Consider the following 27,133-nt stretch of genomic DNA (forward strand, 5'->3'; position numbering starts at 1 on the left):
CAGAGTGTCAGAAACCTGACTGCAGTCACTTCAGCAGGTGTGGTGGCTGACTTACCTAAGACTCAGAGCCTTGCTGAGCCTGTTTCTCTCTATATAAAAATGGATAATCACCATGTTCAGAGAATTGTTTGGAGAAACATGCTATTGCCGTGAAGTCTCCTTATGTGCCCATGGCCCTGTGGTGGTGTTTTCCTTACAGACGGATGAAGAGAAGAGACAGGGGCTACCAGTGGTGATGCCAGTGTTTGACCGGAATACCTGCAGCATCCCCAAGTCCCAGATCTCCTTCATTGACTACTTCATAACAGATATGTTTGATGCGTGGGATGGTAAGTTAGTGGCTGTTTCACCACTCACAGAGAACACTTACCATTAATTACATAGGCTAATTCTAAAGGCAGATGAAATACTTTTTTCAAAAGTTATTTGTGGCCAGAAAGGTGTGTCCCTAGCACCTAGCTCAGAGCTTTGAGTACAGAGGACTCAATGAATGTATGACAACTGGATAAACAAGGTTTCAGCTCCTCAAATGCTATGTTTCCAAAGCAATTTATTCTTTCATTGGAGGAAACTCCAGAAAGATGCAAAAAAAAAAAAAAATACATCCACTCTGCCACTCTGAATTACAGGTTAATGTCATCGATGGCCAGCTTTCTAAGTAATTAAAAGGACCTGTTTGTTTTGCAGCCTAAGGCCTAACCTTGGATATGTCTCCAATTCTAATCCCAAACTTACCTCAGAGAGCCCCTGCCTGATAAATGCTCCAGCAATCCAACTTAATTTAACAGATTTCTTTTGAATCTTTTATGTTCTTGCAGCCTTTGCACATCTACCAGCCCTGATGCAGCACTTGGCGGATAACTACAAACACTGGAAGACATTAGATGACCTAAAGTGCAAAAGTCTGAGGCTTCCGTCTGACAGCTAAAGCCAAACCAGTTGGGGACCTCTTGATCTACAAAGGGCACTGTGAATCACAGTAGTGTACAAGAGGCTTTCCTTTATAATTATAATGACAGGTGTAGGTTAAAGAGCAAATGTTTAATCTTTGACCTTGAATCATGCAAGCCCCCAAATTTCATTTTTAGAAAGTTATGTTCCATGAAAAAAATACATATTTTTTTGAATGATCACTTAGTGACAGATCAAATACTTGGCAAACTCCTTTGCTGTGCCATCATCCTGTGAAGCCTTGTCAAACTATGGAGCTGATTCACTGTAACTAGTAGGATACAAGAAACTGGCGCCTGTGAGCCCATCCCCTGGATGGTGACCAAATAGCTTAGCTAGTGTTCAGCTCATCTCTTACCATAAAAGTCATCAACACTGTTTAGCTTGACTATTTTCCTCAAGAAAAGGATTCCTAAGAAGCTTATCTGAACAGATCTATCTAAGAAAAAAGCTACATAAAATGAGCAGAACAGCTAGGACCAAATTGTTGATCGACTAGCTAGCTTCACAGCTTCTATGGCTAGGTGGATCTTCTAGGTTGAGGGTGTGACACCCAAGTTAGGATGCTGCCTTGGCCTGGCATGTGCCCCTCTAGACGAGGATGAGCAGTCTGTGTCACCCTCCTTCATGTGAAATTCATCTGAACAGAAAGGCATCTATGACTGGGGAGGAGTGGCATTGTACCTGGGGGGAATCCTGAGCTTCCCTTACTTACAGCTCACAGGGGCAGCCACACGGCACTACACTGAGTATTAATCTAAAAGCCATTAAATCTGAATGCCCTTGGACAAGCTTTTTTTAAAAAAAGAAAAATTTATAGACATTTGCTGTTAAAAATTTTTATTAAAACGATCTAAATTTTCTGGGTCTAAGCCCATGGCATTTGTTGTGCCGTGCACCACCTAGACATATATATCTGGGGAGGGGATGGGGAAGTTTCAAGGTTCAGATATTTTTAACTTATATATATTTGAGATCATGCCATTTGCTTAAATGATATAGAAAAGGGATTGCAAGATGTGTAAATATATCAGAAAATAGGTCTATGGAGAGGCAGTAAATACTATTTTAAGCTATTAACTGTATGCTAAAAGCTTCTAAAGCACAAGTGCATATTTTTATACAGCTCTTTTCACATAAAGTCAGACTGGAGATTTTCCTTTCTTTACCAGCCAACACTTCTCTATGTATACGAACATTAGAAACTCAACAAACAAAATATCTTCATTTTTTTCTTTCTCTGTACTCCATGCTGCATTTTAAGAGGTATAAACAGAGACTGAATTAATTGAATCACTAATTACTTTTGTTTCCAAATTAAAATTGGTATGCAGAACACTCAAAACTGGTACATGGGAAGAAAAAAAAATGACTTATCACTACATGATGTGCCAATGTTTTTTTCTATGTTTTGTACCAAAAATGGAAACATATATGACGATTCCATGTGATGAAATGTATCTAAATTATTTTTGTTAGATGATAAGAGAACTTGCTTGGTCAGGACAGCAGCCAGCTTTGTATTGTAATGCTGCATTATGTAAATGTGATGAAATGTTTTTGTGAAGTACTTGTAACTAAATTCCTACAGCCATTTTTCATCCCCAACAGCTGTTTTTATTTTACCTCTTTGGCCTAAATTTTTCATAATTTCAAATTTTGGGTTTAGTGTCCTTTATTTCATGAGTCACACACTTTGTTCTCAGAACACATTAAAATCAGGATGCCAGAATCCCATATTAAGGAGCTAAATAATTTGACTAGGCTTCAGAAGCTTGTCTGAGGCAAGGATGATCTTTTCCTGACTATCTTGCTGTCAGCTCCATTTGGTTAGTAACGTTTATCAGGTCCCTGACATCTTCTCTATGAAACATTACAGTTTACTCAGTGTTATGTCAAGTCAACTTCATATTCAAGCCTTAGTGTTGATGGTAAATGCTTTAAGACAGCCAGGTACTCAAGCTTCAGTGTGGCTCTGCTCTGTATCAGTATACTCTGCAGTGTAATTTTCTAAGTTGCTAGCTATGAGTATTTTCTTCCATAAGGTCAACTTACTAGAAATATAGTCCTGTAGGTAGTAGATATATCAGTTTCTGTATGCTAAAATAATGTAGAAATAATTGAGCAACTATTATAATTTCCTCTTATACTCAGTTGTTTACTAAAATATCATGTATTTTTAAATTAATTTTTAAGAAAAACTAATTAAAGTGACATTATTACTATTACTACTAGCAAGAAGAAGTAAAAGTTATCAGATATTGTTACTTAACCCAGAATGATTCCATAGCTTCACTGGCATTCTTTACTTCTAACTTAAGGTACTGAAATTTACTTGCTCTCAGAGTTCAGGACTAGTTAGCCTTCTGGGCAAAGAACAATCATAATCAGCACCTATTCCACTTGAGACAAACTGAAAGGATGATCCAACACTTTTAATTGTGTTATGTGAATACAGCCAGAGATTGAGGTAAAAGTATTTTTAAAAACAAATGGCAAAGGCTGGAATTGTGGCTCAGAGGTACAGTACTTGCCAAGGACATATGAGGCACTGAGTTCAATCCTCAGCACCACATAAAAATAAATAAATAAATAAAGTTATTTTTTTCATCTACAATTTAAAAAAATATTTTAAAAAATGACAAGGTATGATACATAGTGTTAGGTATTAAAAGCTAAGCTTGGGAAATAGAAAAAATGCAATTACATATTGACCTGAATTATCATTTTCTTCTAAACTGAAAGTTCAAAGTTTAGCAATTACATGTAATTACTGAGCAGCAGTTGAGTTTAAGTCCCCACCAGAATCATGTTGCAATCCTCTAGCTCTGACCTCAGAGCTCTCACGAAAAAAAGCCATCAAGTCCTCTGACTGAGCTGGAGGCTACCTTCTGAATACACAAGTTTCTCATGATGGAAAAGTAGTTAGCTGGACAATAACCACAGAAGGGATTCACTGTGGTACTGTTCGATCCTCAAGCTCATGTATGGTTTTCACCACTCCATTCGAACAGATCACTCTCACAAGATACTAACCCAGAATAGGTTAAGAAATGAAAGTTTAAAATCTCTGAATTCCTATGTCTTTTACAACTTCAGAAACATCTTTATTAATTCATGAGCCAATGTAGAATTTGCAAAGAATAAGTTAGTAAAGGGGGAAAAGTCTATATAGAGAAGAAAATTAAAAAGCTTTAAAGGAGTCCATAGAAACCTAGCCAAAGTGATCCCAATCTGATGCACTCAGACTAGACTGCACGTCCACCGAGCTTGGGGATGCTACCCGTGCCCCACCTTCAGGTGAAGCTCTTTGTGACTTTTCAAATATGCCTCGATAACAACACTTAGTTGGCTAAAAGGCAGTGTTAATTTTCACATAGAAGTAGCTTAAGTTTTAGTATAGTTTTCTCTATAGCTTTTTTTTTCTTATGAATTCAAATAGCAATAATGACTGTAAACACTAACTGGCTTTCCTCAAGTGGTAGTCATATAGTCATTATCTCACTCCCTCCTCCTCGATTACTGTGTTTAAAGTTGCTCAATGATGACATCAGGCACTACACAGCTAATCATCTTCAGGTCTTACCTCCTTAGCCCTAGGTGTCTTCATTTATGACATTATTCCATTAGTCTACCTAGATGACCTTAACTCTTCCAGTTTTTGTGGGTAGCTGGGAATATTAAGACCAGTAAAAACAAGGATTTATAAAGATTCCATTTAGGAAGTATGTCTGTGTATAAGGAGCAAATATGCAGAAGTGTCCTTTGAGAAGGATTAGCTTCTGAACATCAGTCACCTCGCCCTTTCTTTAATAGGATTCTTTAATCAGAAGATTAAGAATAATTTCATAATTAAGTCCACTGAATTTTTACTGTGGAGAATATTTTGGAGATTGAATTCAGGGGCATGCAACCACTGACCCACAGCCTCGAACCCTATTTTGTATTTTATTTAGAGACAGGGTCTCATGAGTTGCTTAGCACCTCACTTTTGCTGAGGCTGGCTTTGAACCCTTGATCCTCTTGCCTCAGCCTCCTGAGCCACAGGCATGCACCACCACCCAGCTGAGAATACTTTTTAACTTTTATTTTTCAGCACTAAAAGTGAGAGCATATTCTGTCACAAGGCTGGTGAGGTAAAGATGATCCAATCTCAACCCACACAGAAGGAGCATTTCATATTAACTCCGAGGTCGGTCAATCAGGCACTTGCAGCCACAGTCTTGATTCTAAAAACATTGTGCTGCTTTGCTGGTCTAGTGGTGTGACCCCTTGCCCGCAAGGAAGACACGACTCAGGTATCTTCTCTCAGCAGTTTATTCAGGCCTTTACTCAGACATGTCTTCAAGCATTCTCTCTCCGCTTGCGCCTCCCACACTTAATAAAGCACACCAAGCCCCAATGCAAAGCCGCCACGTGGACCTTTCTCATAGGGTGTTAAACAATGACGTGCCAACTCTCCCTAATAAGGAGTTGTTTGTCTCAGACCACGGCGGAAACCGGCGCCATCTTGTAATGGCGGCCACGGTCCGCTGAAATGGCTCACCACAGTCTAGGACTCATCGTTTGAACACCTGAGGGGCAGCCTCTGTTCTAGTACTAATTTGGCCAATAATATTCAAGCCAACTCACACTGGGAAAGAAATATACCTTCATAAGACATCTATGGATTTTAGTATGTAAGAATTTTAGTTGCCACAACTAATTTATTAATGATTTAAACAAATCAATTGGTACTCCCCCCCAAAAAAATCACTGATAATTCTTAAAGGCCAGGGAAATCTGTAGAAAAAGGGCATATTTATCACAAGAATTCTCTTTGGGGAGACATGGGAACACCGGGGATTGGACTCAGGGGCACTCAACCATTAAGCCACAACACCTCAGCCCTATTTTGTATTTTACTTAGAGACAGGGTCTCACCAAGTTGCTTAGCTCCTCACCATTGCTGAGGCTGACTTTGAACTCATAATTCTCCAGCCTCAGCCTTTCAAAGTGCTGGGATTACAGGTATGTGTCACTGTACCTGGCTTATCACAAGAATTCTTAGTGAAATATACCATAAAGGAATCTCAAAATAAAACTACTACTTTACTCTTACCCCTATTCCCACCATTTCACAATGGTTCAAGTTAAGCACTCACCATCTGCACAAAGACCAATGGAGAACTTGTGGCATGTTCTTTAGTGGGTTTTCTAATACCTGAGAAGCAATTTTTTGCTGGGTTGTAAGTGTGTAAAAACTCAAACATATAGAATTTTATGGATCAAACAGGGAAAAAAATACAAATTTAAATAATCAATATATTAATGTTTTTCAGAGTATTAATCTATATTTGATGTTCAAGGTTCATGCATATGTATTCTCAGTTCCTTAGACTAAACAGCAAGGTATAAATCACCATTTTCCTCTAATTTCTGAAATAATTTTAAACTGCGCAATCCAGATTCTCGCTCTCCATTTTTCCACAAAATAATGAGATGATCAGCAGAGCAAGTAACAAGTCCATGATCTTCAAAGTACAGAAACATCTGTAAGGAAAATTGAAACCACTGATTATAGGAACTTATGAAGAGAAGAGGCTGATACAAGATTACAAAATATGCTTTCAGACTTCCTTGGATTTGAATGTAGAGCTCTTTGATTTTCACGAGAAGTTTCATTTTTAAGTAGTGGTAACAGTTATATACAAAAACAACCACTATCTAAAATGTTAAAAGTCAGAATGTTACTAATATTGCTCAACTACAAAATTATGAGTAACAGCTATTTTTTTAAACTAAGTGAATTCTCAAAGTATCTTCTAAATGTTATCATAATCTAATTCTTCAAGTATTGGTTTTAAGATTCTCTCAGGTACAGGTCCTGCCATGCCTGCTCTACTTAATCATTCTGTATGTACCAATGGCACTCATAAAGTCTTTGAATTCCAAATTTCCCAAGATAAACATTGACTTCAACTCTATGGAAGTAGATGCACTCAATCAATCCACAAGCATTTACTAAGTGTCTCTGGTGTGTTTATGGTCCTTGCCCTCAAGAAGATCATACTTCAGTTGGGAAAACGAAACCTTATCTGAAACAATTAGGGCATCAAGGAAAGACTCGGTAATTGGGTCCTAAATAATGCAGTACAGACTACAGCATGCCACAGAAACTCAAACAGAGGGAAGACCCAGATATGAAACTGCAGTCACAGAAAGCTTCAGGAGAAAACTCTGCAAGGAAAGGGAGGAGATGTGCCTAAGAAAGGAACAGGCTGGGGGCTAAGGACAGGACAGTGAAATGTGGATGAAAAGGCAGTATGAGCACTGGGGATGGAGGGGCATGTCAGAGAGGAGGTAAGTGAACCCACGGAAAGGACGAGGTCCTTGAAGGCAAGAGTGAAATACAGGAGAGGAGCAAACATGAAGGAACCAGAGGATGACAGTGTTCTCTGAAGTAACACACATTTCTGAAGACAGCAGGATGAGGCCACAGGTGAGTCACTGAAATATAGAAGTGAGGAGGGAAAATATCAGCACAAAATTCATTAAGAGTATGGAAAAGACAGAATTGAGTACATAGGTAGAAGGGCTGGGCCAGAAAGCAAGGATGAAAACATACAAGTGATGAGGAAATTCAGGAGACAACACCTAGGAGAGCATTGAATTTGGAGCACTAAATTTTTATCAATGAAGTCAGGACGCTTTTTAAAAATGCTGAAGTGTCAACACTTCAGGAAAATTCCTAAGAATCTGACTTATGACAAATATGCCACTTTCAAGGTCTCCCAACCACATAAAACCTTTTGACAGGTCCCTACTACTTAAAAAAAAAAAAAAGTCTAAACTATTCAGCCTTACATACAAGACATTTGTAATCTAACCCGAAAGTACCATCTCAGGCTTTCTCTCACACTAGTGTCTTATCATGGGAACCCAATGCCCCTGCACAGCCAATCTGTTCCTTGCCACCAAGTAAATGCTGTCTTTGCCCTTGTCTACCACATGCCACATTCACCAACTCCAAACTACAAATAGATGCCCAAGCAAAAATAAGGTAAAACAAATGAAAAACCCCAAAATACAAAAACACAAAAAACTGAGCTACCTGGTAAAGCAAAGCAAAGCAGAGTAAGACATAGTATCCAACATCAGAGAGCATACAGTGACAAGGCTATACACCTGCCTAACGTCCAAAGTTCAGCTCAAATCTGAAGTCCCATATCTTCCATCAATATTTACAGGACTCAGCAAGAAACATTCTAATTCCTGAGTATTCACTGTCTGCTACTCATCTGGGTCCATCATAAGCAGCCTAAATAAAGCTTATTAGCTTTGCCCCTTTCCTCTCTGCTAGAATATAAGATCCATGAGGGCAAGGATTTTACATTTCTTTGCAAACTCTAGGGTCTATGTAATTTAGTATTAATTCCTGATATATAGAAAATGCACAGTAGCCAGAGTGCTGCTGCTGCTACTCCTAAGTATGAATGTCTATTTGGATGAAAAGTAATTTGTTCCTCCCTAGCTATGAAAAAATTAAGAAATTCATTACTTAGAGCTCTGTTTACACAGTCATAGTTACCAGTTCCAACTACCTCTTTATCTTGACTGATCTTATTTCTCCATTACAGGCAATGATGCCTATAGTAAATAGTAATGTGTTTGGATTTCACTAAGTTAGAATTTTATTTCTTATAATTTTCATATATGCACAATGATTATCAAGGTTTAAGGTTTAATAAAGTTAACAAATTATCATCCATCAAAGACAGGTCAAAACAGTGCTTTGGTCGTGAATTTGATAGGTCCCTGGAAATCAGATTCTACTAAGGCTTTAACTTCACATGTTTAATTGTAAACAGTCCACCCCCTGTGGACTACTAGTAGACATATACAGTTAACATTATTCACATTGCCTTTATTAATTAACTATCTGTGTCTCACAAATGGTGAGTAAGTTCATGCTTAAAAGCAATACTTTCCTTGTTTGTTCAAGTCCTCTCTCTGTAAAGGAAGACCTTAACTACCCACACTTATCCTATTCTGTGTTCAGATATAACAGAGACCTACAGATGAGAGAGTTTAGGTCTTTCTGAGACAAAGAGCAGTACAAGGCAGGGAACCACATGGCCAGTGCTGTCCACTAAAAGCAGTACCTCCACAGAGGATGAGTGTCCAATCAAATCACCAATGAGCTCCAGTGAACACAAAGTGGCATTTTCTTGCTGCTTTTTAATAGGTTGGCTGGCTTGTTTGTTCACTCTTCCAAATCCCCACATGTTAAAAAAACCTAAAAAAATGCAATCAGTTCTGTCATTTCCAAACTACTGAGCTTGACTTACAATAATTAATATGAGACCAGAAAAACAGACAATATTTAAATGCAAAGATGTTCCACACTTATATTACCAAGCAGATGGTACCAAGTACTACACTGGGGTCTTTAAAATACATTATTTTGTTTCATTTTTTTTAACCGGCAAGGTTTGTTCCTAATTTCTTTTTATTGTCCCCACTTACCCATTAGTAAAGGTATATTAATATACATACACAAACACAGGGAATGAAAGAGAAGTAAAAGATCTGAATGACAAAGTCTAAAACAGGAAATAATTAAGATCAATCAACAAAATCAAGGAAAAGCAGCATGTGTGTGTTAAACACAATACCCTAGGGCCTCAGGTAAGTAAAAGAACCAGAGGAAACTAGAGGCACCAGCCTCTGATTTCATATTGGGTACTGGTAACTAATTCATTCAAACATCTAGAATTTTATTTTTCAAATGGAGCACCAAAAAGTCAAGAGCTCATGAGGTGATAACAAAGAAAAGTGTTCTTTTCCCATAAGTTATGTTTGATGTTAATGATAAAGAACACTTTAGTTTGACAACCGATGGTAAAAATTTTGTTTGTGTACCAATCAGAATTATAGACAATATAATTGAATAACTACTAGAAAATAACTGTTTGCCCTCAAAACAATAAAATCCCAGTTGAACTAAAATAAAGAGGCAGTTCTACTTTAGGACAATATTAAGAAGTGGATCCTAGATCCCAATTACCCTATACTTACGGTAAACATCTAATGCCTGTTTAGAGTACATTCTATTATTTCTGTGGCTTCACACAATCACCTTTCTTCTGCCTGACATATGAGGAAGGAGAGACAGAGAAAGGCTCCCTTTTGGGGAAAAGACACACACCTGTTGGTACAGGTTCAGCTGTGAGCTGCTGTTTTTCTCGTAACTCCCAAATGCGTACACTGCCATCTTCTGAGCATGAGATTAACTGCCTGTCAGAATAGAAAATCAGTAATATGGAGAGAGCATCATGGAAGACCAAATGCTGAATCTGCAATCAAAGAAATCATTGGAACCCTTGACTGTTGTTGTTTTGTTTTTTTTTCCAGCTCTTGGCACAAGTTCATAAAAATCACAATTGAGGGGCTGGGGTTGTGGCTCAGCAATAGAGCACACACCTAGCATATGAAAGGTCCTGGGTTTGAGCCTCAGCACCACATAAAATAAATAAAATAAAGGTATTGTGTCCAACTACAACTAAAAAATACATATGAAAAAAATCACAATTGAATGTGGCTTTACAATGCAAACTAAACACACTCTTCAGTAAAGGCATACATGACACTATGTGCATTGGCTCAAATGCTTTAAATTTAAAAAATTTCTCCATTTAAAAAATTGCATTTAGGAGGGCTGGGGATATAGTTCAGTGATGGAGCACTTGTTTAGCATATGCAAGGCTCTGGTTGTGATCCCCAGAATGGGTGAAAAAGACATTCAGGCAAACTGCATGCATTATATTTTTACAATATTCTGAGCATTTGTATTCAGGGTGCCTCTTACTCTAAATATATCCTGCATAGAAAATAATGCTATTGTCTTCCCATAATTTCATCAGTAGAAACTCTGCAGCTACAGCTACTCTGAGAGGAAAACCCTCACTTCGAAGCCTTAGACAATGAGAAGCCTACCATTTAATTCTTTTTTAAAATATTTTTTTAGTTGTAGATGAACAGAATACCTTTATTTTATTCATTTTCTAAAAACTATTTTGTTTAGTTGTAAATGGACGAAATACCTTTACTTTGTTTATTTATTTTTATGTGGTGCTGAGGATCAAACCCAGTGCCTCATATGTGCTAGGCGAGCACTCTACCCCCCAGCCACAACCCCAGCCCCTACCATTTAATTCTGATTATAAACAAACAACAACAAGGTGGGTTTATATAAAATATAAATAGGAAAATCAGTACGTTGTTAAATGCCACAGTCTTTAAACTTGTTTTTTTAAAAAAGCACCAAATTTAAATGATCTTTTCTTAGAATGATATTCAATATAATTCCTTTGAACCTTGGTTCCTGTAATCAACTCCTCTTCAGAGTCAGCCATAGGGCATTCTCCATTACCAAAAGAACACAGCAGGTCAAGCCACAGAGCCAGGTAACTTGGTCACTTGAGAAATTACACTGGCAGCCCTGGGAACCGTGACTTACTTTCATCTACTGCAGAACAGATGGAACTTGTACCTGTTTGGAAGTTTGGCAATATGCAAGACATTGGAGTCATGTGCAGTTTTCTGGCAGGCAATCACACGCTTCATTTGAAGGTTATACACATATAAACCCCTTCCAACTGCAGCAAATACATTCTGGGGGGAAAAAGTTATTAAAAAAGGGCATAAAACTAATGCCTACTACACCTGGTATAATAGATTCCCAGCCCTTGTGTGACATCAGAAAATCATGGTTATCTCCCCTGTTCCCAGCCTTCAGCCCAAATTACTGTACTGCCCTCTGAAGTCCAAAAATGTCAAAGCACAAAGCTTTCCTTGGTGCTTGGTACTTTGATACAACTACTTATACAGAAAAGGCTCTGCATAACATTACTTTCTTCCTCAATGAGTTGTGACAGCTCAAGGAAGGAACTGTGGCTGGCAGCTTGGTCCTGCAGCAGCCTGGATTTTCATCTACGAAACACTATCCTTGAGAAAATTACTTAGCTTCTTTTGCCTGGAAAATGTGAGTAAAATTACTCGTACCCCGCATCTTAAGCAATCAAGAGACCTATAAATATGATTGAAAAAACATATGCTATAGTTGTACTATCATCATAAGATCCTCTGAAGGCTTCACAAAAAACGTTGTTTCTATGTAATGTTAGAAATACCTTTTTACTAAAACAACTTTAATTTTTTGAAAACATTTTTGCCAATTTCATCTTATATCAGCTTCAAAACATCTTGTTAAGGTAGGAAAAACATGCATCATTGCCATTTTCCAGATGAGCAAGTTAAATTTTTAAAAAGTTTAAAATTACAAAAGAAATCAGGCACAGACTCAATATCAAAATCAGTCATGCTATTCCAGTTTCTTGCTCTTTCCTTATACCATACCACCTTGCTTCTGAAATTATTTTTAAGTTACTAGACATCAGGTAGCACTTGTCTTGGAATCATTCATTTTTATTCATTAGGTACCCTAAGAGGCAGACCTATCAAAAATTCCTACAGATTTCCCCCTGCTTTCAACCAGAGATGTTGAGCCCCTAATCCTTCTTGTTGGCTACAAACCCAACTCAGACTTACTAACTGGGTTAGCTGTACCAAAGCATGCCCCTGAGCTTCCCAGAGTAAAAGTCGAATGATTAACAGAGTACTTAGGATTAAGTACTCTGTTCTCAGTAATGCAAGCTGAGACCAGTTGCCATGCACAATTAAAGGAAATGGCTAGCAAAAGTACTAAAATCTGGAGTCCTAAGGATTATATTCAATGCAGAACCCCCAAAACTCATTCTACAGAGCAGGAAGTCCATGGAGTTCAAGTAATTAATCAAAGGCCATGTAGAAAATTATAAACATAATTAGAGAACTCATGAGCTTTGGGGCAGAGACATTCAACAGAGATACTCTATCAGTCATCCACCATCAACAATTAATGGAGGATAAAAAGAACCTAGAGATGGAAAGAATCCCCAACAAAAGAAAGAAAATTGGGGGAAACTGATTAATACTTACTCAAGCATTTATAGCGCTAATAAAGATTAGTCAAAAAATCTTGAATACAAAATTTAAAAAATTTTAAGTATTAAATTTTACAAAAGTGAGAAAAAATACAAAATTTAAATACACACACACTTATATATAATTTTAGGGCTATAATAAGAACACTTTTCTGAGTGTTCTCATATATTATATATAAGTGTGACCTATTGTTCTATCACATATATATTTTTTTTTTCAAAATAAAATTGGGATACATAGAAACTTGATATATAGGTGTACATGTATTTTAAAAAAATTTTTTTTCAAACCCAGTGTTTCACACATGTAGGCAAGTACTCTGCCACTGGGCTACAAGCCCCAGCCCTGTGTACATGTATTTTTTTTTTAATCCACTTTTATCCTATTCTTATGTTTTTGTTTTTAAAGAGAGATGCAAAGAAATTAAAAGCCTTTCCCTTTCAGTACACAACTTCTGAACTTTTTAAATAATAATAATAACATGTATGCCTTTAGAAAACCAGGATATAAAGGGACAAAATAAAGTGAAAGAAAAGCTTCCTCTAGTCCCCCTCCTCAATGTTTACATTTTTTTGTGTGTGTGATCATGTTTAGAAAACTAACTCCCCCTTTCTGAGTTTCTCAGGCTAAAAGAAGAGATCCCCCCAAACCCCATTCCCAGTACTAGAGATTGAACCCAGTGATGCTCTATCACTGAACTATATATCCCCAGCCCTTTTTATTTTGAGACAGAGACTTGATAAATTGCCTAGGCTGGACCTGAACTTTTGATCTTTCTAAGTGGCTGGGATTATAGCATAGGTCACCACAGAAGACTGTTTGTTTGCTTGTTTTTGTCAGGTCAGAGCCAAGATTCAGAAGTCCATTGGTACTGATCTTTATAGCACACGTGCTTCAAGAACATCACTGTCAAGGCCTAATATATGGATAGCAGCAATTAATCAATTATCTTCCCCAGATGTCAGCACACTAAAGATAAACATTCCTAGAATTTTTTGTTTTTATTTTTTTATCCCTCTCGGAAATGTACTAGAATCTTCAAAATAATTTTTACAGTGTACTGAAAACAATTTGAAGCATTAACTTCAAATTCTGTGGGATTATTTAATCCAACCCAAAATTGTAATAGGGTTTCTAAATCTGCAGTCATCTAATAACTTCTTTGCCTGAAGATTAGGAGCAAAGATTTAAAAATCCTTTTTTAATGTAAGTGGTACAGTCTATGTAAAATATTAGACCATTTGAAGACACAACTTGAAACGATAGGGAATGATATTTTTATCATTATGAGATTAAGTTTTAAAAATCAGAAATTTGGCTTATTAAAAAAGTTTATAGATAAAGTATAAACTTTATAGATAATGTATAGAATTTTTTTTTTTACCTCTTCATCACATGTGAAATGATGAATGGAAATGTCATTTGGTTTTTGACAGAGTTTTATTTCTTGCTGGGTGTCCAGCTGTGGAGATGGGTCCCAGAAGTTGCGTTCATAAGCCTGAATGGTCCAGTCCAGGACATCCCAGATGATCAGCTCTCCAACATGGGAGCCCGTAACAAAACTCTGATCTAGGCAAAGTTCACAAATGTCTAATTATTGATCATTTTCTCTAGGCTAAAGGAAAAAATGAATGGAATGCCTAGCAGTAATATTCTATAAAACCACAATAATAAGAACAATGAGACACCTAAATAAGCCAAACAGAAAGGTTAATAAAATAGAATTAAAAGACTAGAAATAGGCTTTAAGTTTAGTTTCTTAGTGTTTGATAATTATTACATTTTACTCTTGTAATAAAATATCTCATACTGGAATGTTTAGTCAAGTTTGGGAATAAAAAATAAAAGAACCTTACCTTGGAATGTATACCAAAATAAGTTTAGAATAGTTTAACAAGTTCAAAAGTGTACATAATATAAATTAAAATATTACAGGAACTTAAAGGATTAAAGAAAATAAAGCTGAATAGTTTTAAGAATATGGAGTGGTAAAGGGCTCTAAAGGAAGAAGGGCAGGAACGGGGTGGGGGGGAGATCCAAGTAAATATCTGCTTAAAAAGAAGAAAAAAAAATCATACACTTAGATGGCAAAGAGCTGGAGAAAATTTGCAACTTAGAAGTCAAAACAGGTTTAATATATTTGATACATAAATAGTGAGTTCTGAGTGAGTTCTCAGAAATCACTAAGAACAAGATAAATACCCCAGCAGAAAAATGTGTAAAGGAGCTGAACAGGGAAACAAGTGTTCAGTAAATATGTATAAAGATTTTTAACCTCCTTTAATAATCAAAGAAATTTAAATGCAACAAGATACCATTTATTGACTTGTAAATTGGAAAAGTTACAGATTTATAAATTGAAATTCATAAATTTCTTATTATAAAACAGAAAAATGCCCAATACCAGCAAAATCATAGGAAATCAACATGTTCATATACTGCTAATGCCTTAGTACTCATTGATGTAAATCTGAAATAATCTTTTCAAAGATTAATTTGGTAATATATATCAAAACCATAAAAATATAAACCACCAATTCCACTTCTAGGAATTTACTTTGAAGGAAATGTATAAAAGACATATATAAAAGGTTGCTAGACATAGTCTTAAAAACCTGAAGACAACTTAAACATCTAATTGGAGAGCAAATATATCAGACATTCACAAAATGAAACAGTAATTCTGTTATTGAAAGTTGTAAAAGTATGTTTTTATATTGACAAGGAAATATATTCATGAGACACTGTTACAAAACAGTATATCATATTTATATATCATATATAATTATAATACACACACATATACAAGGATGTGGACTAGTGTTTAATACTGGATGATGGGATGATTTTAATTCTTTTTTTTCCAGTGTTTCTCACTATTTTCTTCTATGATTATCTAACTTGTATAATGACGTTTTAAAAATCTTTAAATAAAATGAAATCAATGGGCCAAGACACTTTACACATTATGCATTCACTGAAAATGTACAACTGCTAGATTAAAAATTACCTCTAAAATGTAATTTGTTTTGATTCTTTACATTTTTGAGGTAAGAGAACAAAACAATGCATTGAATCTGGAAACCAAAGTTCTAACTTTGCCTCTGCCTATTTTTAGGCAGGTGTTCTTTAGGAAATCATGAACCTTTCTTCATCTTGGATTTCTCATGCATTAAATGAGAATGATTGTAAATATCAAGTTAAATAATACATGTCTAGACATTTTTAAAAAGATATCAAATGTTATCGTTGAGTCTCAGGTATTATTTTGAGCCCCTAGTATTATTCCACATTAATGGTATTAAAACATCCAGTGACATGTGATTTAAGAAAACAGAGATGAACACTTGTGATTTAATTATTCCATTTATCCAGTAAACCAGCAAGGCAGAAATCTCTAATAACCAGATGTCTCTTAGAAATAAAAAAAATTACTAGTAATCATACATGTAAACATTCTATCTTAGTTCCAAGGCCATAATAGGTAGCTTTATTAAAAGATTATAGATTTTTCTGTGTGAAAAATAAGTTCATTTCTTATATCAGGAGAGAAACAACTTTGTATTTTCAATAGTGTAAAAGTTTAAAGCAGTCCAAATCATTCTATAACCTTCTCTTTCACCCTTTACCTTGCTCTTTTCAATTTCACTCAAATTGTAAAAGAATCAGAGAACTGAGAGTATAGACACCTCCTGACTTTGGTTCTGCATCTTAGTTATAACACAGAATGAACCCACTGAGGTCATGCAGCTGTCTGCTGACTTAATCCTCCAAGTACCTGTGATTCCTCTATGCAACAGAAACACAGTATTAATGACCACTTGAAAATTTTCACTAAGAACAAAATGCTTACATTCATCTGAGTCAGCACATAGTTTATCACTGTGCAAATTATTTATATTCCTATACAAGTCACACAAAATGTTTCACACCAAACAGCCTCAATGGTGTAATATTAGTGGATGGACTTTCATCCTCTAAGTATCAAGATACTTAGTATGGAAATCTGACCTGGCATCTGTCTATTCATAACTTGCAAGTACTAATACTTTGTGATACCAGACCATGCTGTCAGCACAAAGCAAGAAAAGAAAAAAATGAAGAAGCACACAGAGCCTTTGGCCAGAAGGTATTAGCAAAGTTATGTTGTTTGTCTTAGGAAATCTCTGCCCGGGCATGCAAATCTCCTGGTATATATTATTCATATTTGTGGGAGTTCTAGTATACCATTCTAAGGTTGCCTTGGGTCTACCTCACTGAACATGTACGTACTCCCCCAGCTCCCCAAGTTAGAAACCCAGTAACTGGCCACATCTTTTAGTGTTAATGGATAAGGACAAAGAGACAGGGTAGAAATTAGAGGAGGAAATTAAACAACATAATCAATTCAGGATCACGAAAATCTTCAACATCACTGACATGCCCATGCACAAGAGAAGATGGTTAGCAATCTTTTTCAAACTTTACCAGACTGCCTGGCCATGTATGATTGCTAAATATTCTTTTGCCTTATTTATATCTGTAGTGTAATTTTATAGTCATGGAGTTTATAAAGTAGAAAGTACTGCAAGTTTTCTATAACATTCATTAATAACTTTTTTTTGCATTAGCTTTCCATTTTCCTTCCTTTAAGAATCTGGCAAAGAAATATTTGAAAGAACTTTCTTAAAATGTTATAAGCCTTGAAATGGAGACAGCTAGTGGTAGAACATCTGCTTAGCAAACCCCAGCACTACCCGAGGGGGTGGGGGTGGGAAACAAGTATTGTAAAAGAACCAGAGAACTAGAGTATAGACACCTCCTGACTTTGGCATCTTAGTTATAACACAGAGTTAACCATAGTTTATCACTGTGCAAATTATTTATATTCCTATACAAGTTTGCATACCACACAGAGAAAAAGAAAGACCATGAAGTTAAGGCTATACCAGGAACACCCCATCATCTTCATTTAAGTAACCATACTGGTTCAGTGGTAGCACTGTTTCATCACTAAAACAAGCTAACTAGGCATGACCAGTGTAACAGGCCAGAACATTGCCATGCTTTTCTCAGCAGCTCTGGGGCCTTAGGGAGGCTTCAAAAGGTCTTTTGTGCTACTATCCATGGCTAGAAAAAAAGGGTCCCCAGAGACAATGAAAGGGGCACTACCAATCATTGTTATTTCTATCACCATAGACAATTTGGGCCTTAGAAAGACATATAGCTGAGTTTATAAGAAGATGGCTATTGGGCAAAGGATTTTGGAGCTGGAAGGGACATTCTAATATACATGAAAACGTGACTGAGTAGCATAAAAACAGAGACCACATTTGGTCCTCTTGGTGCTTTCTGTGCCCTTCTTTCCCCTCATCTCATGTTTACACAAAATATTCTTCAAGAGCCAGTCCAGGCTTCAGATAAATATGAGGATGGGGTCCAGGTCCTTTCTACTATTTCATATTCACAGGATCCTTACAGGACTCATTTGCAGTCTCCACAAGAAGAATTCTCTCACCTGATTCATACACAGATCACCCATAGAGCTCTGATGATATAAGCTGTCACTTATTTGTAAGTGAACTAGCTAAATGTCAAGATCTATGGTTTGTGATCTTTTCCTGCAATGTGATGTCAGCTTCAGCTCATAGACACTCACTAATATAGTATATGGAGCCAAATAAGATGTCTGGCAAGTCAAAACCCATAACTACAGGAAGGGCAGACATGACTCATTTTCTGCAAACCTTTCTTATTCACTGGGATTCTTCAATCATAACTACAACTGGCTTAAATCCTGGTTATTCTACTTTAAATGTATAACTTGCTATGTGATATTGTACAATATGGTCAGCAAGATAAAAGGGCATAACTATTTCCAATCTTTTCTACTAAAGAAGAACTGGCCAAGGCTGGGATTGTGGCTCATCGGTAGAGTGCTCGCCTAGCATGGGCGGAACCCGGTTTCAATCCTCAGCACCACATAAAAATAAAGACATTGTGTTGTGTCTATCTACACCTAAAAAAATAAATATTAAAAAAAAGAACTGGCCAAAACTATTTGCCAAGAATGCTGCAATACTATGAGCACTATGATGATCAGCTCACAGCTACCATGGGGCATCTAGGATAATTATGCTTTTCTCTATCTTCTTGTTGCTGCCTCACTCTGTTTTCCTTATGCCTAACTCTTAGTCTTGACAACATTTGAGACTTGTTGCTTAGCTTCACTGGCATAAGCTTAGAGTGAAAGAGAATCACAATCTCTAACAATCTATTACTCTAATAACAGTCATTCGAGAATTCTGGAAAAAAACACTAAAGTTCAGAATAGGTTAACATTGTGCTTAATATAAATATGTATGATGAGCTTACCATTGACATTAACCAATGAAAGAATATTATCCTGGTGGTCAAGGAGGCGCTTAACTTCAATAATATCCCATTCAAAGGATCCTTCTGTGGGTTCTACTAATCTGAAAATTACTAAATGACAAAAAGAGATACTGTTCTATTAAAATGTTCAAGAAAGATGAAGTACCATTTTCTTCTCAAAAAGCAAGTATTTCGTGAAGTGAAAAATACCTACCATATTGAAAAACCCATCTCCAAAGATAGCCTTATTCATACTAATTTAAATGGTTTCTTTCAAATGCTTGAGATGTTTGAAACAATCTACTCAAACTCCAAGTCAGGGTTTCCTTAGAACTTGTTTGCTTTATTGATTCTTCCAAATTAACTAGCAAATACTGAAGTCCCCACTCTTTCTAGGACTTCAACTCATGTTGTCCAGCTATCCCATCCCACTCTTGTGGGTGACTGTCCCACACCTTTGAAACAAGTCCATTATCTATTTTCTCTACTCACATTCCTAGGCCAGTAAGTACTGCTTTGAACTAGACTACAAATTCATGCTTAACTTTAACTCAGTGACAAATAAACAAAAACACAACTTTTCTTGATATCTAGACACACAACATATTATAAATTGGCTGAGAATAAGCCTTAGAATTTTTGTATGTCAAACAGTTCTTTTGATAGATGTTCAATGTTTTGCTTAACTCATTATCTGACTTTAATAGTTTTATTTAAACTAGTATAATCCTAATTTTAACCAATACAGAAAATACAAAATCAAATCAAGTAAAGTGATTCTGTCAACCAATATTTAATCATACTTCTACTACGTACTTGGAGCTTTAGCTATCAAATGTGAACAAGACCCAGGCACTGCCTTGAAATGCTCAGTGCACAGTGAGAATGAGACTCTTACACAGACTTAGCATCAGTAAATTAAGTGCTATGATAAACCACTGGAGCAAGTGCTGTGGATGCTCAAAGATTATGATTCCTAACTTCTGAGCAGTCGAAAGATCTTTTATCCTTTCCAAGTAGTGGTAATTACCCACCCAAGACTCTCTTCTTTCTCACATGTCTCTCTGGCAAACAGGTCATACCATTTTTTTTTCTTCTTCTGTATTTCTGACACTATTTCACCTACTTATAAATCTCTAGCAAGGTTATTATATTCTGATAGCCATTCATGTTCAAACTGTGGTTGTCAAGAGAAGGTCTTTTAGATGATAAAAAAGAGAACTCCTTCCTACACCTATCAAAGTTGTGTGAAAATGCTGCTTTAAGTGGAATACTACCAAGTTATCCTGAGACTGCGATTTTAGAAAAAGCAGCAATATATTGTTAAAACAACAAAGAAAATAGTAAACTAAACTACTAACAAGAAACCTGATGTAACATCTTGAAAATGTTTCACTTTCTGTATCACTTTCAACAATCCCAAGGAGCCAAGGCTTGGCAGGGGCAAATATCCCTGAAATAAAGACTACTTTATCTTTCCAGCACTTATATACTAGTCTAGTTTAAAATATATACACATATACACACATGCACACACATGTATATAAATAAAAAAAGAAAGAAAAAATCATACTCACTCAGTTCTTTGCCAACTGCTGCTATGACATAGTTCTTGGGTATTTCAACCAAAGCACTGATACCTTCATAAATATATAAAATTCAAATCATTTTTTATGAATTCCAACAAAAATATTCTGAGTTTTATGTCAATCATTTCCTATAAAGGAGATGGTAACAACAAAGTACCCAAAACTTGCTACAAACATACTTGTATACATGTTTACAAATGGAAAATGATTGTTCTAAGTAGATTTCTGAGACCTCCGGAAGACACTGATTTATTATGGGTAGAACATGCTCTTTGAAAACTTTTACTGTTGTGGCAAAGTTGTATATTCAGCCATTTCAACTTCCTTCTGATAATCTCCATCACCTATTTACAAGATGGCTAATTCGAATGAGAAAAAAATTGGTATTTTTCCCTCAATGTAAACTTAAGCCTGGGCACTAAATGAACTAAAAGGACATTGTGAAATACATATTTGTTCTTCATCCTGTTTCCTATAACCCAACTTCTAGAACCCTTTGAATTTCCAAAAATATAGTGTGTTTTATATGCTAATGGGATGGCTGGCAGTCACTAGGTCACTTCAGAATGAGGACTGGTTGCCAGAAAGATCAAGGCAGAATTAGAGGATTAGGGCTTTAAGCCCCATCTCCCTATCCTCCAGGGAGAATATAGGGGCTGAAGGTGGAATGGGTCACTAGTAGCCAATGACTTAATCAGCCATGCCTATGGAATGAAGCATGTATTTTGTTTGAAAAACAACAGGACAGGGTTCAGAGATTCCATATTGCAGACACGTGGAGGTTATGGAGGTTGACACACTTGGAGAGGACACAGAAGCTCCTCACCCCTTCCCACCTGTGTTCCCCATGTGGTTTTCCTCTGCATTCTTTGTAATACCCTCCCTGAGTTCTGAGAGCTGCTCTAGTGATTAATCAAATCCAAGAAGGGGGTTGTGAGAATCCTGATTTATAGCCCATGGGTCAAAAAACATAGTGTTATAAATGGCATTTGAAGTGAGATGGGGCAGTCTTGGGGACTGAGCCTTTAACCTGTGAGATCTGACTGAGGCGAATTAGAGGACATCCAGCCGCCGTCTACCACTGAAGCACTGCATGTTGGAAGCATGATTTTGAATGAAAATATAGGAGAAACTGAATTTGGTGAGTCAGAGTTAGCCAATAATTAACAGCATTCTTATGGTCAATAGATACATTTACAAAAGTCCTTATATTACTAAAATAATCAGAGTTAAACCACACCATATTTCATAGAGTTTTCTGTAGGGTTTGTCTCTTTATTGTGTTAAGAGACAGGGTCATACTATGTCGCCCAGACTGGGCCATACCTCTTGGGCAAGTGATCCTCTTGCCTCAGCTTCCCAAGAAGCCGAGACTACAACCATATACCACCATGCTTTTAAGTATAGAGTTCTGAACATATTTTCATAACTGAATCATGAAGTGATTTGAAGCTAACCACAATTTCTATATGTTATAATTATTACTTTTGTTAGAAAGGATTATAGAGTTAGAGTTGATGTATTAGAACCAGTATATATGTTGGCAAAAATCTATGTATTAAAGTTAATTTTCCATTGTGATATATACCATATAGATGTAATTCATAGTATATAGGTAAATTTGGAAAATATTTTACTCATGTGCTTGTCCTTCCCATCCATCAAGACTAGTAGCACTGTTGTGATCTGAAGAGCTTTTCTGGCTTAATTTGTCCTCCACATGTCTTTTTTTTAACCAGTATGTTTTGTATTTTCCCATGTGTGAGATAGTGCTAGAGGAGGAAATGAAAGTATAGTGGGGCCAGAGGAAGTGGAGGAGATAAGAGCGGATGCACAGAGTATGAGAGTAATTCTAAATGCAGAAAACATTCTATGTTAAAAATGTTCATTACATTATTTGTGAAGTGAATATACTAACTGAATATGGCTACCTGTAATCTTTGGAGCTAAACCAAAACAAAACCCAAATCCCCCATAAAGACCTTTGTGTTCATAAAGTCTCTTTGAAGATTTGCTGTCTTCTAGAGTCTATCAATCATGATTCAGCTATATATATATATATATATATATATATATATATATAATTTTTAGTTGTAGATGGACACAATTCCTTTATTTATTTATGTGGTGCTGAGGATCGAACCCAGTGTATCATAGGATCATAGGTGCTAGGCAAGTGCTCTACCACTGAACTTCAACCCCAGACCCCAGCATTATATTTTGTTTACCTGTATCAGAAAGGTGGCTGGTCTTACACAGGAGATCTAATTTTCGGTTCCACACACATAAGTCATTCCCACCAGAGAGCCAAACATCTAGTCTCTTAAGAACAGTTAAACACTGCAAAATTGATTTGAAATGTGTGTCAATTTAAAAACTCAAGCATTTCATTGTTCAATGGTTTTAAACTATGCCCACAAGTTCAGATCCTGAGCCAGAACCACTGAGCTAAGATGTTCTCTGTTCCTGACCACAAAAACTATTAGATAATAAATGTTTATTGCTTTAAGCCACTAAACTGTGAGGTAATTTCCTACTCAGTAATAGAAAACACACAATGTTTAAACTCCTTTTTAAATAAAATAGAAAATGCAACCTTAGTTTGAGTTTCAGATTAGTTATCTCCTAATTCTTCCCAATAATTCTGTTTGGTAGACTCAGGATGGTTAGCATTTCAAGGACTGACCTTCACCTCTAGTGGCTCCCTAAAGGGCCCCTTAATAGTCCTTTCCTCACCTGCCCACTGGCAGCTTAGAACAAAGACAAGAGCAAGAAAGAATTAAAAGAAAATGAGGAGGTTCTGGTGATCTTGTCTAGGTTGCAAGTAGGGCTGTTTTTAAAAAGAGTTGAAAGCAATCAATGTAGTTTTTATTTCAAGAGGTCCTATGCTGCCTAATCTCTGCTTTAATATCAGTACCTTATTCATTTTATTGCCCAATAATATTCCTCTTTATGGATATGCACATTTTATTTATTCATTCATCAAATGCTAAACATGTAGGTTGTTTCTATCTTTTAGCTATTATGAATAATACTGCTCTGAATACTTGTGGACATGTTTTTATTTCTCTTGGGAATATATCTAGGAGGATAGTTGTGTTAAATAATTCTGTTAAATATTTTGATCAACTGCCAAACTGTTTTCCAAGGTGATAGTACCATTTTACAATCCCACCAGCAATGTATGACGGTTATAGTTTTTTCACATCTTATTAACACTTGTTAAGACTGGTCTTTGGTCTTTTAGACATGAGTCATTCTGGTATGTATAAAATAGTATTCTATTGTATGTATATGTGGGGTTTTCTTGTGTTTTATTTTATTTTTACATAGGGTCTAAGTTACTGAGGCTGGTCTACACATTCAATACTCCTATCTTAGTCTCAAATTGCTGAGATTATCAATGTAGTTTTTGATTTGCATTTCTCTAAAGACTAACAATGTTGAGCTTTTCATGAGTTTCTTGGCTACTTGTCTTATTCAGAGAAATTTGCTTTAAATCTTTTGTTTATTTATCTCTTAATTGTGGAGAATTCTTTGCATATTCTGGATGCAAGTACACTGAATTTGCAAATACTTTTTTCCATTTTACAGGTTATTTTTTCACTTTCTCAGTGGTGTTCCTTTGAAGCACAAAAGCTTTTAATTTTGATGAGGTCCACTTCAATTAATTTTTTTAATAAATGAAATGTTTTCAATTTAATTATTTTGTAGGTGGATATCTTGTTGCATTAAGCTTTTTTTTTTTTTTTTTTTTTTTTGAGACAGGTATCTCCCTAAGTTACCCAGGCTGGTCTCAAACTTCTGGACTCCTCCTACTTCGGCTTGCAGAATAGCTGAGACTATGGCACCTGGATCAGCATCATTTTTTTGAAGTCTTGTCTTTCTTCCATTGAAGGGTGTTGGCACCATGTCAAAAATCACAAATATTGTCTATATAAGTGAGATTTTATTTCTGGACTCTCAATTATATCCCTTTCATCTGTGTGTCTACCATTATGCCAGTATAACACTGACTTGATTACTTCAGTGTTATGTAAGTTTTTAAATGGGGAAGTGACTGTCTTACAATTTTGTTCTTCCTTTTCAGGACTGTTTTGGCTATTCTTGCTTGCCAGTTTCTGAAATAAAAAGTCAGCTATAATTTTGATAAAGATTTTGTTCCATCTGTAGATCAATGAGTGGTGCTATAATCTTAACAATATTAAATCTGATCCATGAACATGGAATATTCTCTTCAGTTATTTAGATCTTCTTTCAACTCATTTTGAAATTTTTAATGAAAAAATCCTGAACTTCTTTAAATTTATTCCTAAGTGTTCTATCCTTTTGGATGTTACCATAAATGGATTTTCTTAATTTTTAGAGGGTTAAATATTAGTAAATAACAAATACGACTGATTTTTATATATTGATTGTGTATCCTGAAACCTTAATAAATTAATATATTAGCCTTATAAGTTTTATTGTGGATTTAGGTTCTATATGCAAGATCACATCGTTTGTAAATATAGACAGTTTCAGTCCTTTCTTTCCAAATTGATGTCATTTATTTCTTCTTTATTGCTAATTGCCCTGGCTAGAACTTCAAGTACTATACCAAACAGAGCGCTCAGTGCAGACGCTCTTCCTTTGTTCCTGATCTCAGGAGGAAGAGTGTTCAGTCTTTTGCCCTTAATAAAATCCTAGTTCACAGAGTATTTTTATCATTAGAGGGCACTGATGTTTATTGAATACTTTCTCTGCATCTATTGAGATGATCATGTGATTTTTACCAAATATTCTTACTATGATGTACTTCATTGACTGATTTTCTTATGTAAAATTAGGCTCATACTAATGGGATAAATCTCCCTTGATTATGTTGCATAATCTCCTTTTATATATTACTGGATTTTATTTGCTAATTTTTTTAAATATTTATTTTTTAGTTGTACACAATACCTTTATTTTGTTTAATTATTTTTATGTGGTGCTGAGGATCGAACCCAGGGCCTCACAATTGCCAGGCGAGTGCTCTAAGGCTGAGCTACACCTCCAGTCCCTTGGTTTGCTAATATTTTATGGATATTAATGTACTGCTTTTGTTACATAACATTATCATTAGCATGGTTCAAACTCTTTATAGTCTTCTGAAGTGATATTTTTAAAAAAATATTTTTAGCTGTAGATGGAAACAATAACTTTATTTTATCTATTTACATTTTTATGTGGTGCTGAGGACAGAACCCAGTGCCTCACATGTGCTAGGCAAGTGCTCTACCACTGAACCACAACCTCAACCCCTGAAATGACATTTTAATGAGTGTGTATATGTGGGTATCTATATGGGGTGTGTGTGTGTGTGTGTGCACACATGCATATAATTTCTTAAATTTTAATTTTTTATTCTAATTAGTTATACATGACAGTAGAATACATTTATGTACTTTGATATATATAAGTGCAGTATAATTTCTCATTTTTCTTATTGCACATGTTATAGAATCACATTGGTCATGCAGTCATATATGCATAAGGTAATAATGTCTGTTTCATTTTATTATCTTTCCTACCTTCATACCACTTCCCCTCCCTTCACTCCCTTCTACCTAATCTAAAGTAACTCTATTCTTCCCTAGCCACCCCCCCTTACTGTGAATTAGCTTCTGCATATCAGAGAAAACATTCTGCCTTTGGTTAATATTTTTTGATTCATTAGTAAAGCCTAACTGCCTTCCAGCAGAGCATGTGAATTTATTCTCTCAAAAAGCAATAAAAATGTCAATTTCACTATCTCCTTGCTAACACTCATCCTGATAAGAAAAATTTACTAGTTCAAATGATAAATAATAGCATTTCACATATATAGCATTTCATATATATATGAAATTCTTAAAAAATTATCTCTTCAAGAACAACTGATCTAATAAACTAAAGTGAACACAATATTACTTGTTTAACAATTTTTTTTTGTAAAGCAGGATCACAGTCAGAGTAAACAAATACAAGTACCTAGCTAATTTCAATAAAACCCCTTTATAAGGTATTTTTACCATACTGAAATAAGGCACTTTATTATTGACCAGTTCCTATGACTAGTTCATGAAACAGTCCCAAAAGGAACTTCCCCCAAAGACGCTAATTTTTTTTTCTCCTTCTCTATTCCTTCAACTCAAGTATTTTCAATTGAAACCTAATGACCTTGTTTTTTCAGATAGTAGGAATTATTT

The 27,133-nt window shown here is 35.7% G+C and overlaps 2 protein-coding genes across 8 annotated transcripts in view; one reads left to right on the forward strand and one right to left on the reverse strand.

Moving 5' to 3' along the window:
- The window catches only part of Pde8b (phosphodiesterase 8B), a 229,726-nt gene extending 227,118 nt beyond the window's left edge, over positions 1-2,608 (forward strand). For all 7 annotated transcript variants that reach the window (XM_013360189.4, XM_013360190.4, XM_013360188.3 and 4 more), the window contains 2 exons: positions 200-329; positions 819-2,608. In XM_013360189.4, the coding sequence (XP_013215643.1) occupies positions 200-329; positions 819-928 (240 nt within the window). In that variant the 3' untranslated portion in view covers positions 929-2,608. The remainder of the gene's footprint in view (positions 1-199; positions 330-818) is intronic.
- A 2,644-nt stretch (positions 2,609-5,252) lies between these two features.
- Wdr41 (WD repeat domain 41) overlaps positions 5,253-27,133 on the reverse strand; it is a 41,826-nt gene continuing 19,945 nt past the window's right edge. The window contains exons 6-13 of the mRNA XM_013360179.4: positions 23,150-23,261; positions 20,910-20,972; positions 19,333-19,443; positions 14,363-14,547; positions 11,486-11,607; positions 10,142-10,230; positions 9,096-9,229; positions 5,253-6,483 (exon numbers count right to left, since the gene is read on the reverse strand). Of these exons, the coding sequence (XP_013215633.1) occupies positions 6,331-6,483; positions 9,096-9,229; positions 10,142-10,230; positions 11,486-11,607; positions 14,363-14,547; positions 19,333-19,443; positions 20,910-20,972; positions 23,150-23,261 (969 nt within the window). The 3' untranslated portion in view covers positions 5,253-6,330. The remainder of the gene's footprint in view (positions 6,484-9,095; positions 9,230-10,141; positions 10,231-11,485; positions 11,608-14,362; positions 14,548-19,332; positions 19,444-20,909; positions 20,973-23,149; positions 23,262-27,133) is intronic.

The sequence above is a fragment of the Ictidomys tridecemlineatus genome, chromosome 1 (genome assembly GCF_052094955.1).
Source record: "Ictidomys tridecemlineatus isolate mIctTri1 chromosome 1, mIctTri1.hap1, whole genome shotgun sequence".
In the NCBI taxonomy this organism is placed as follows: Eukaryota; Metazoa; Chordata; class Mammalia; order Rodentia; family Sciuridae; genus Ictidomys; species Ictidomys tridecemlineatus.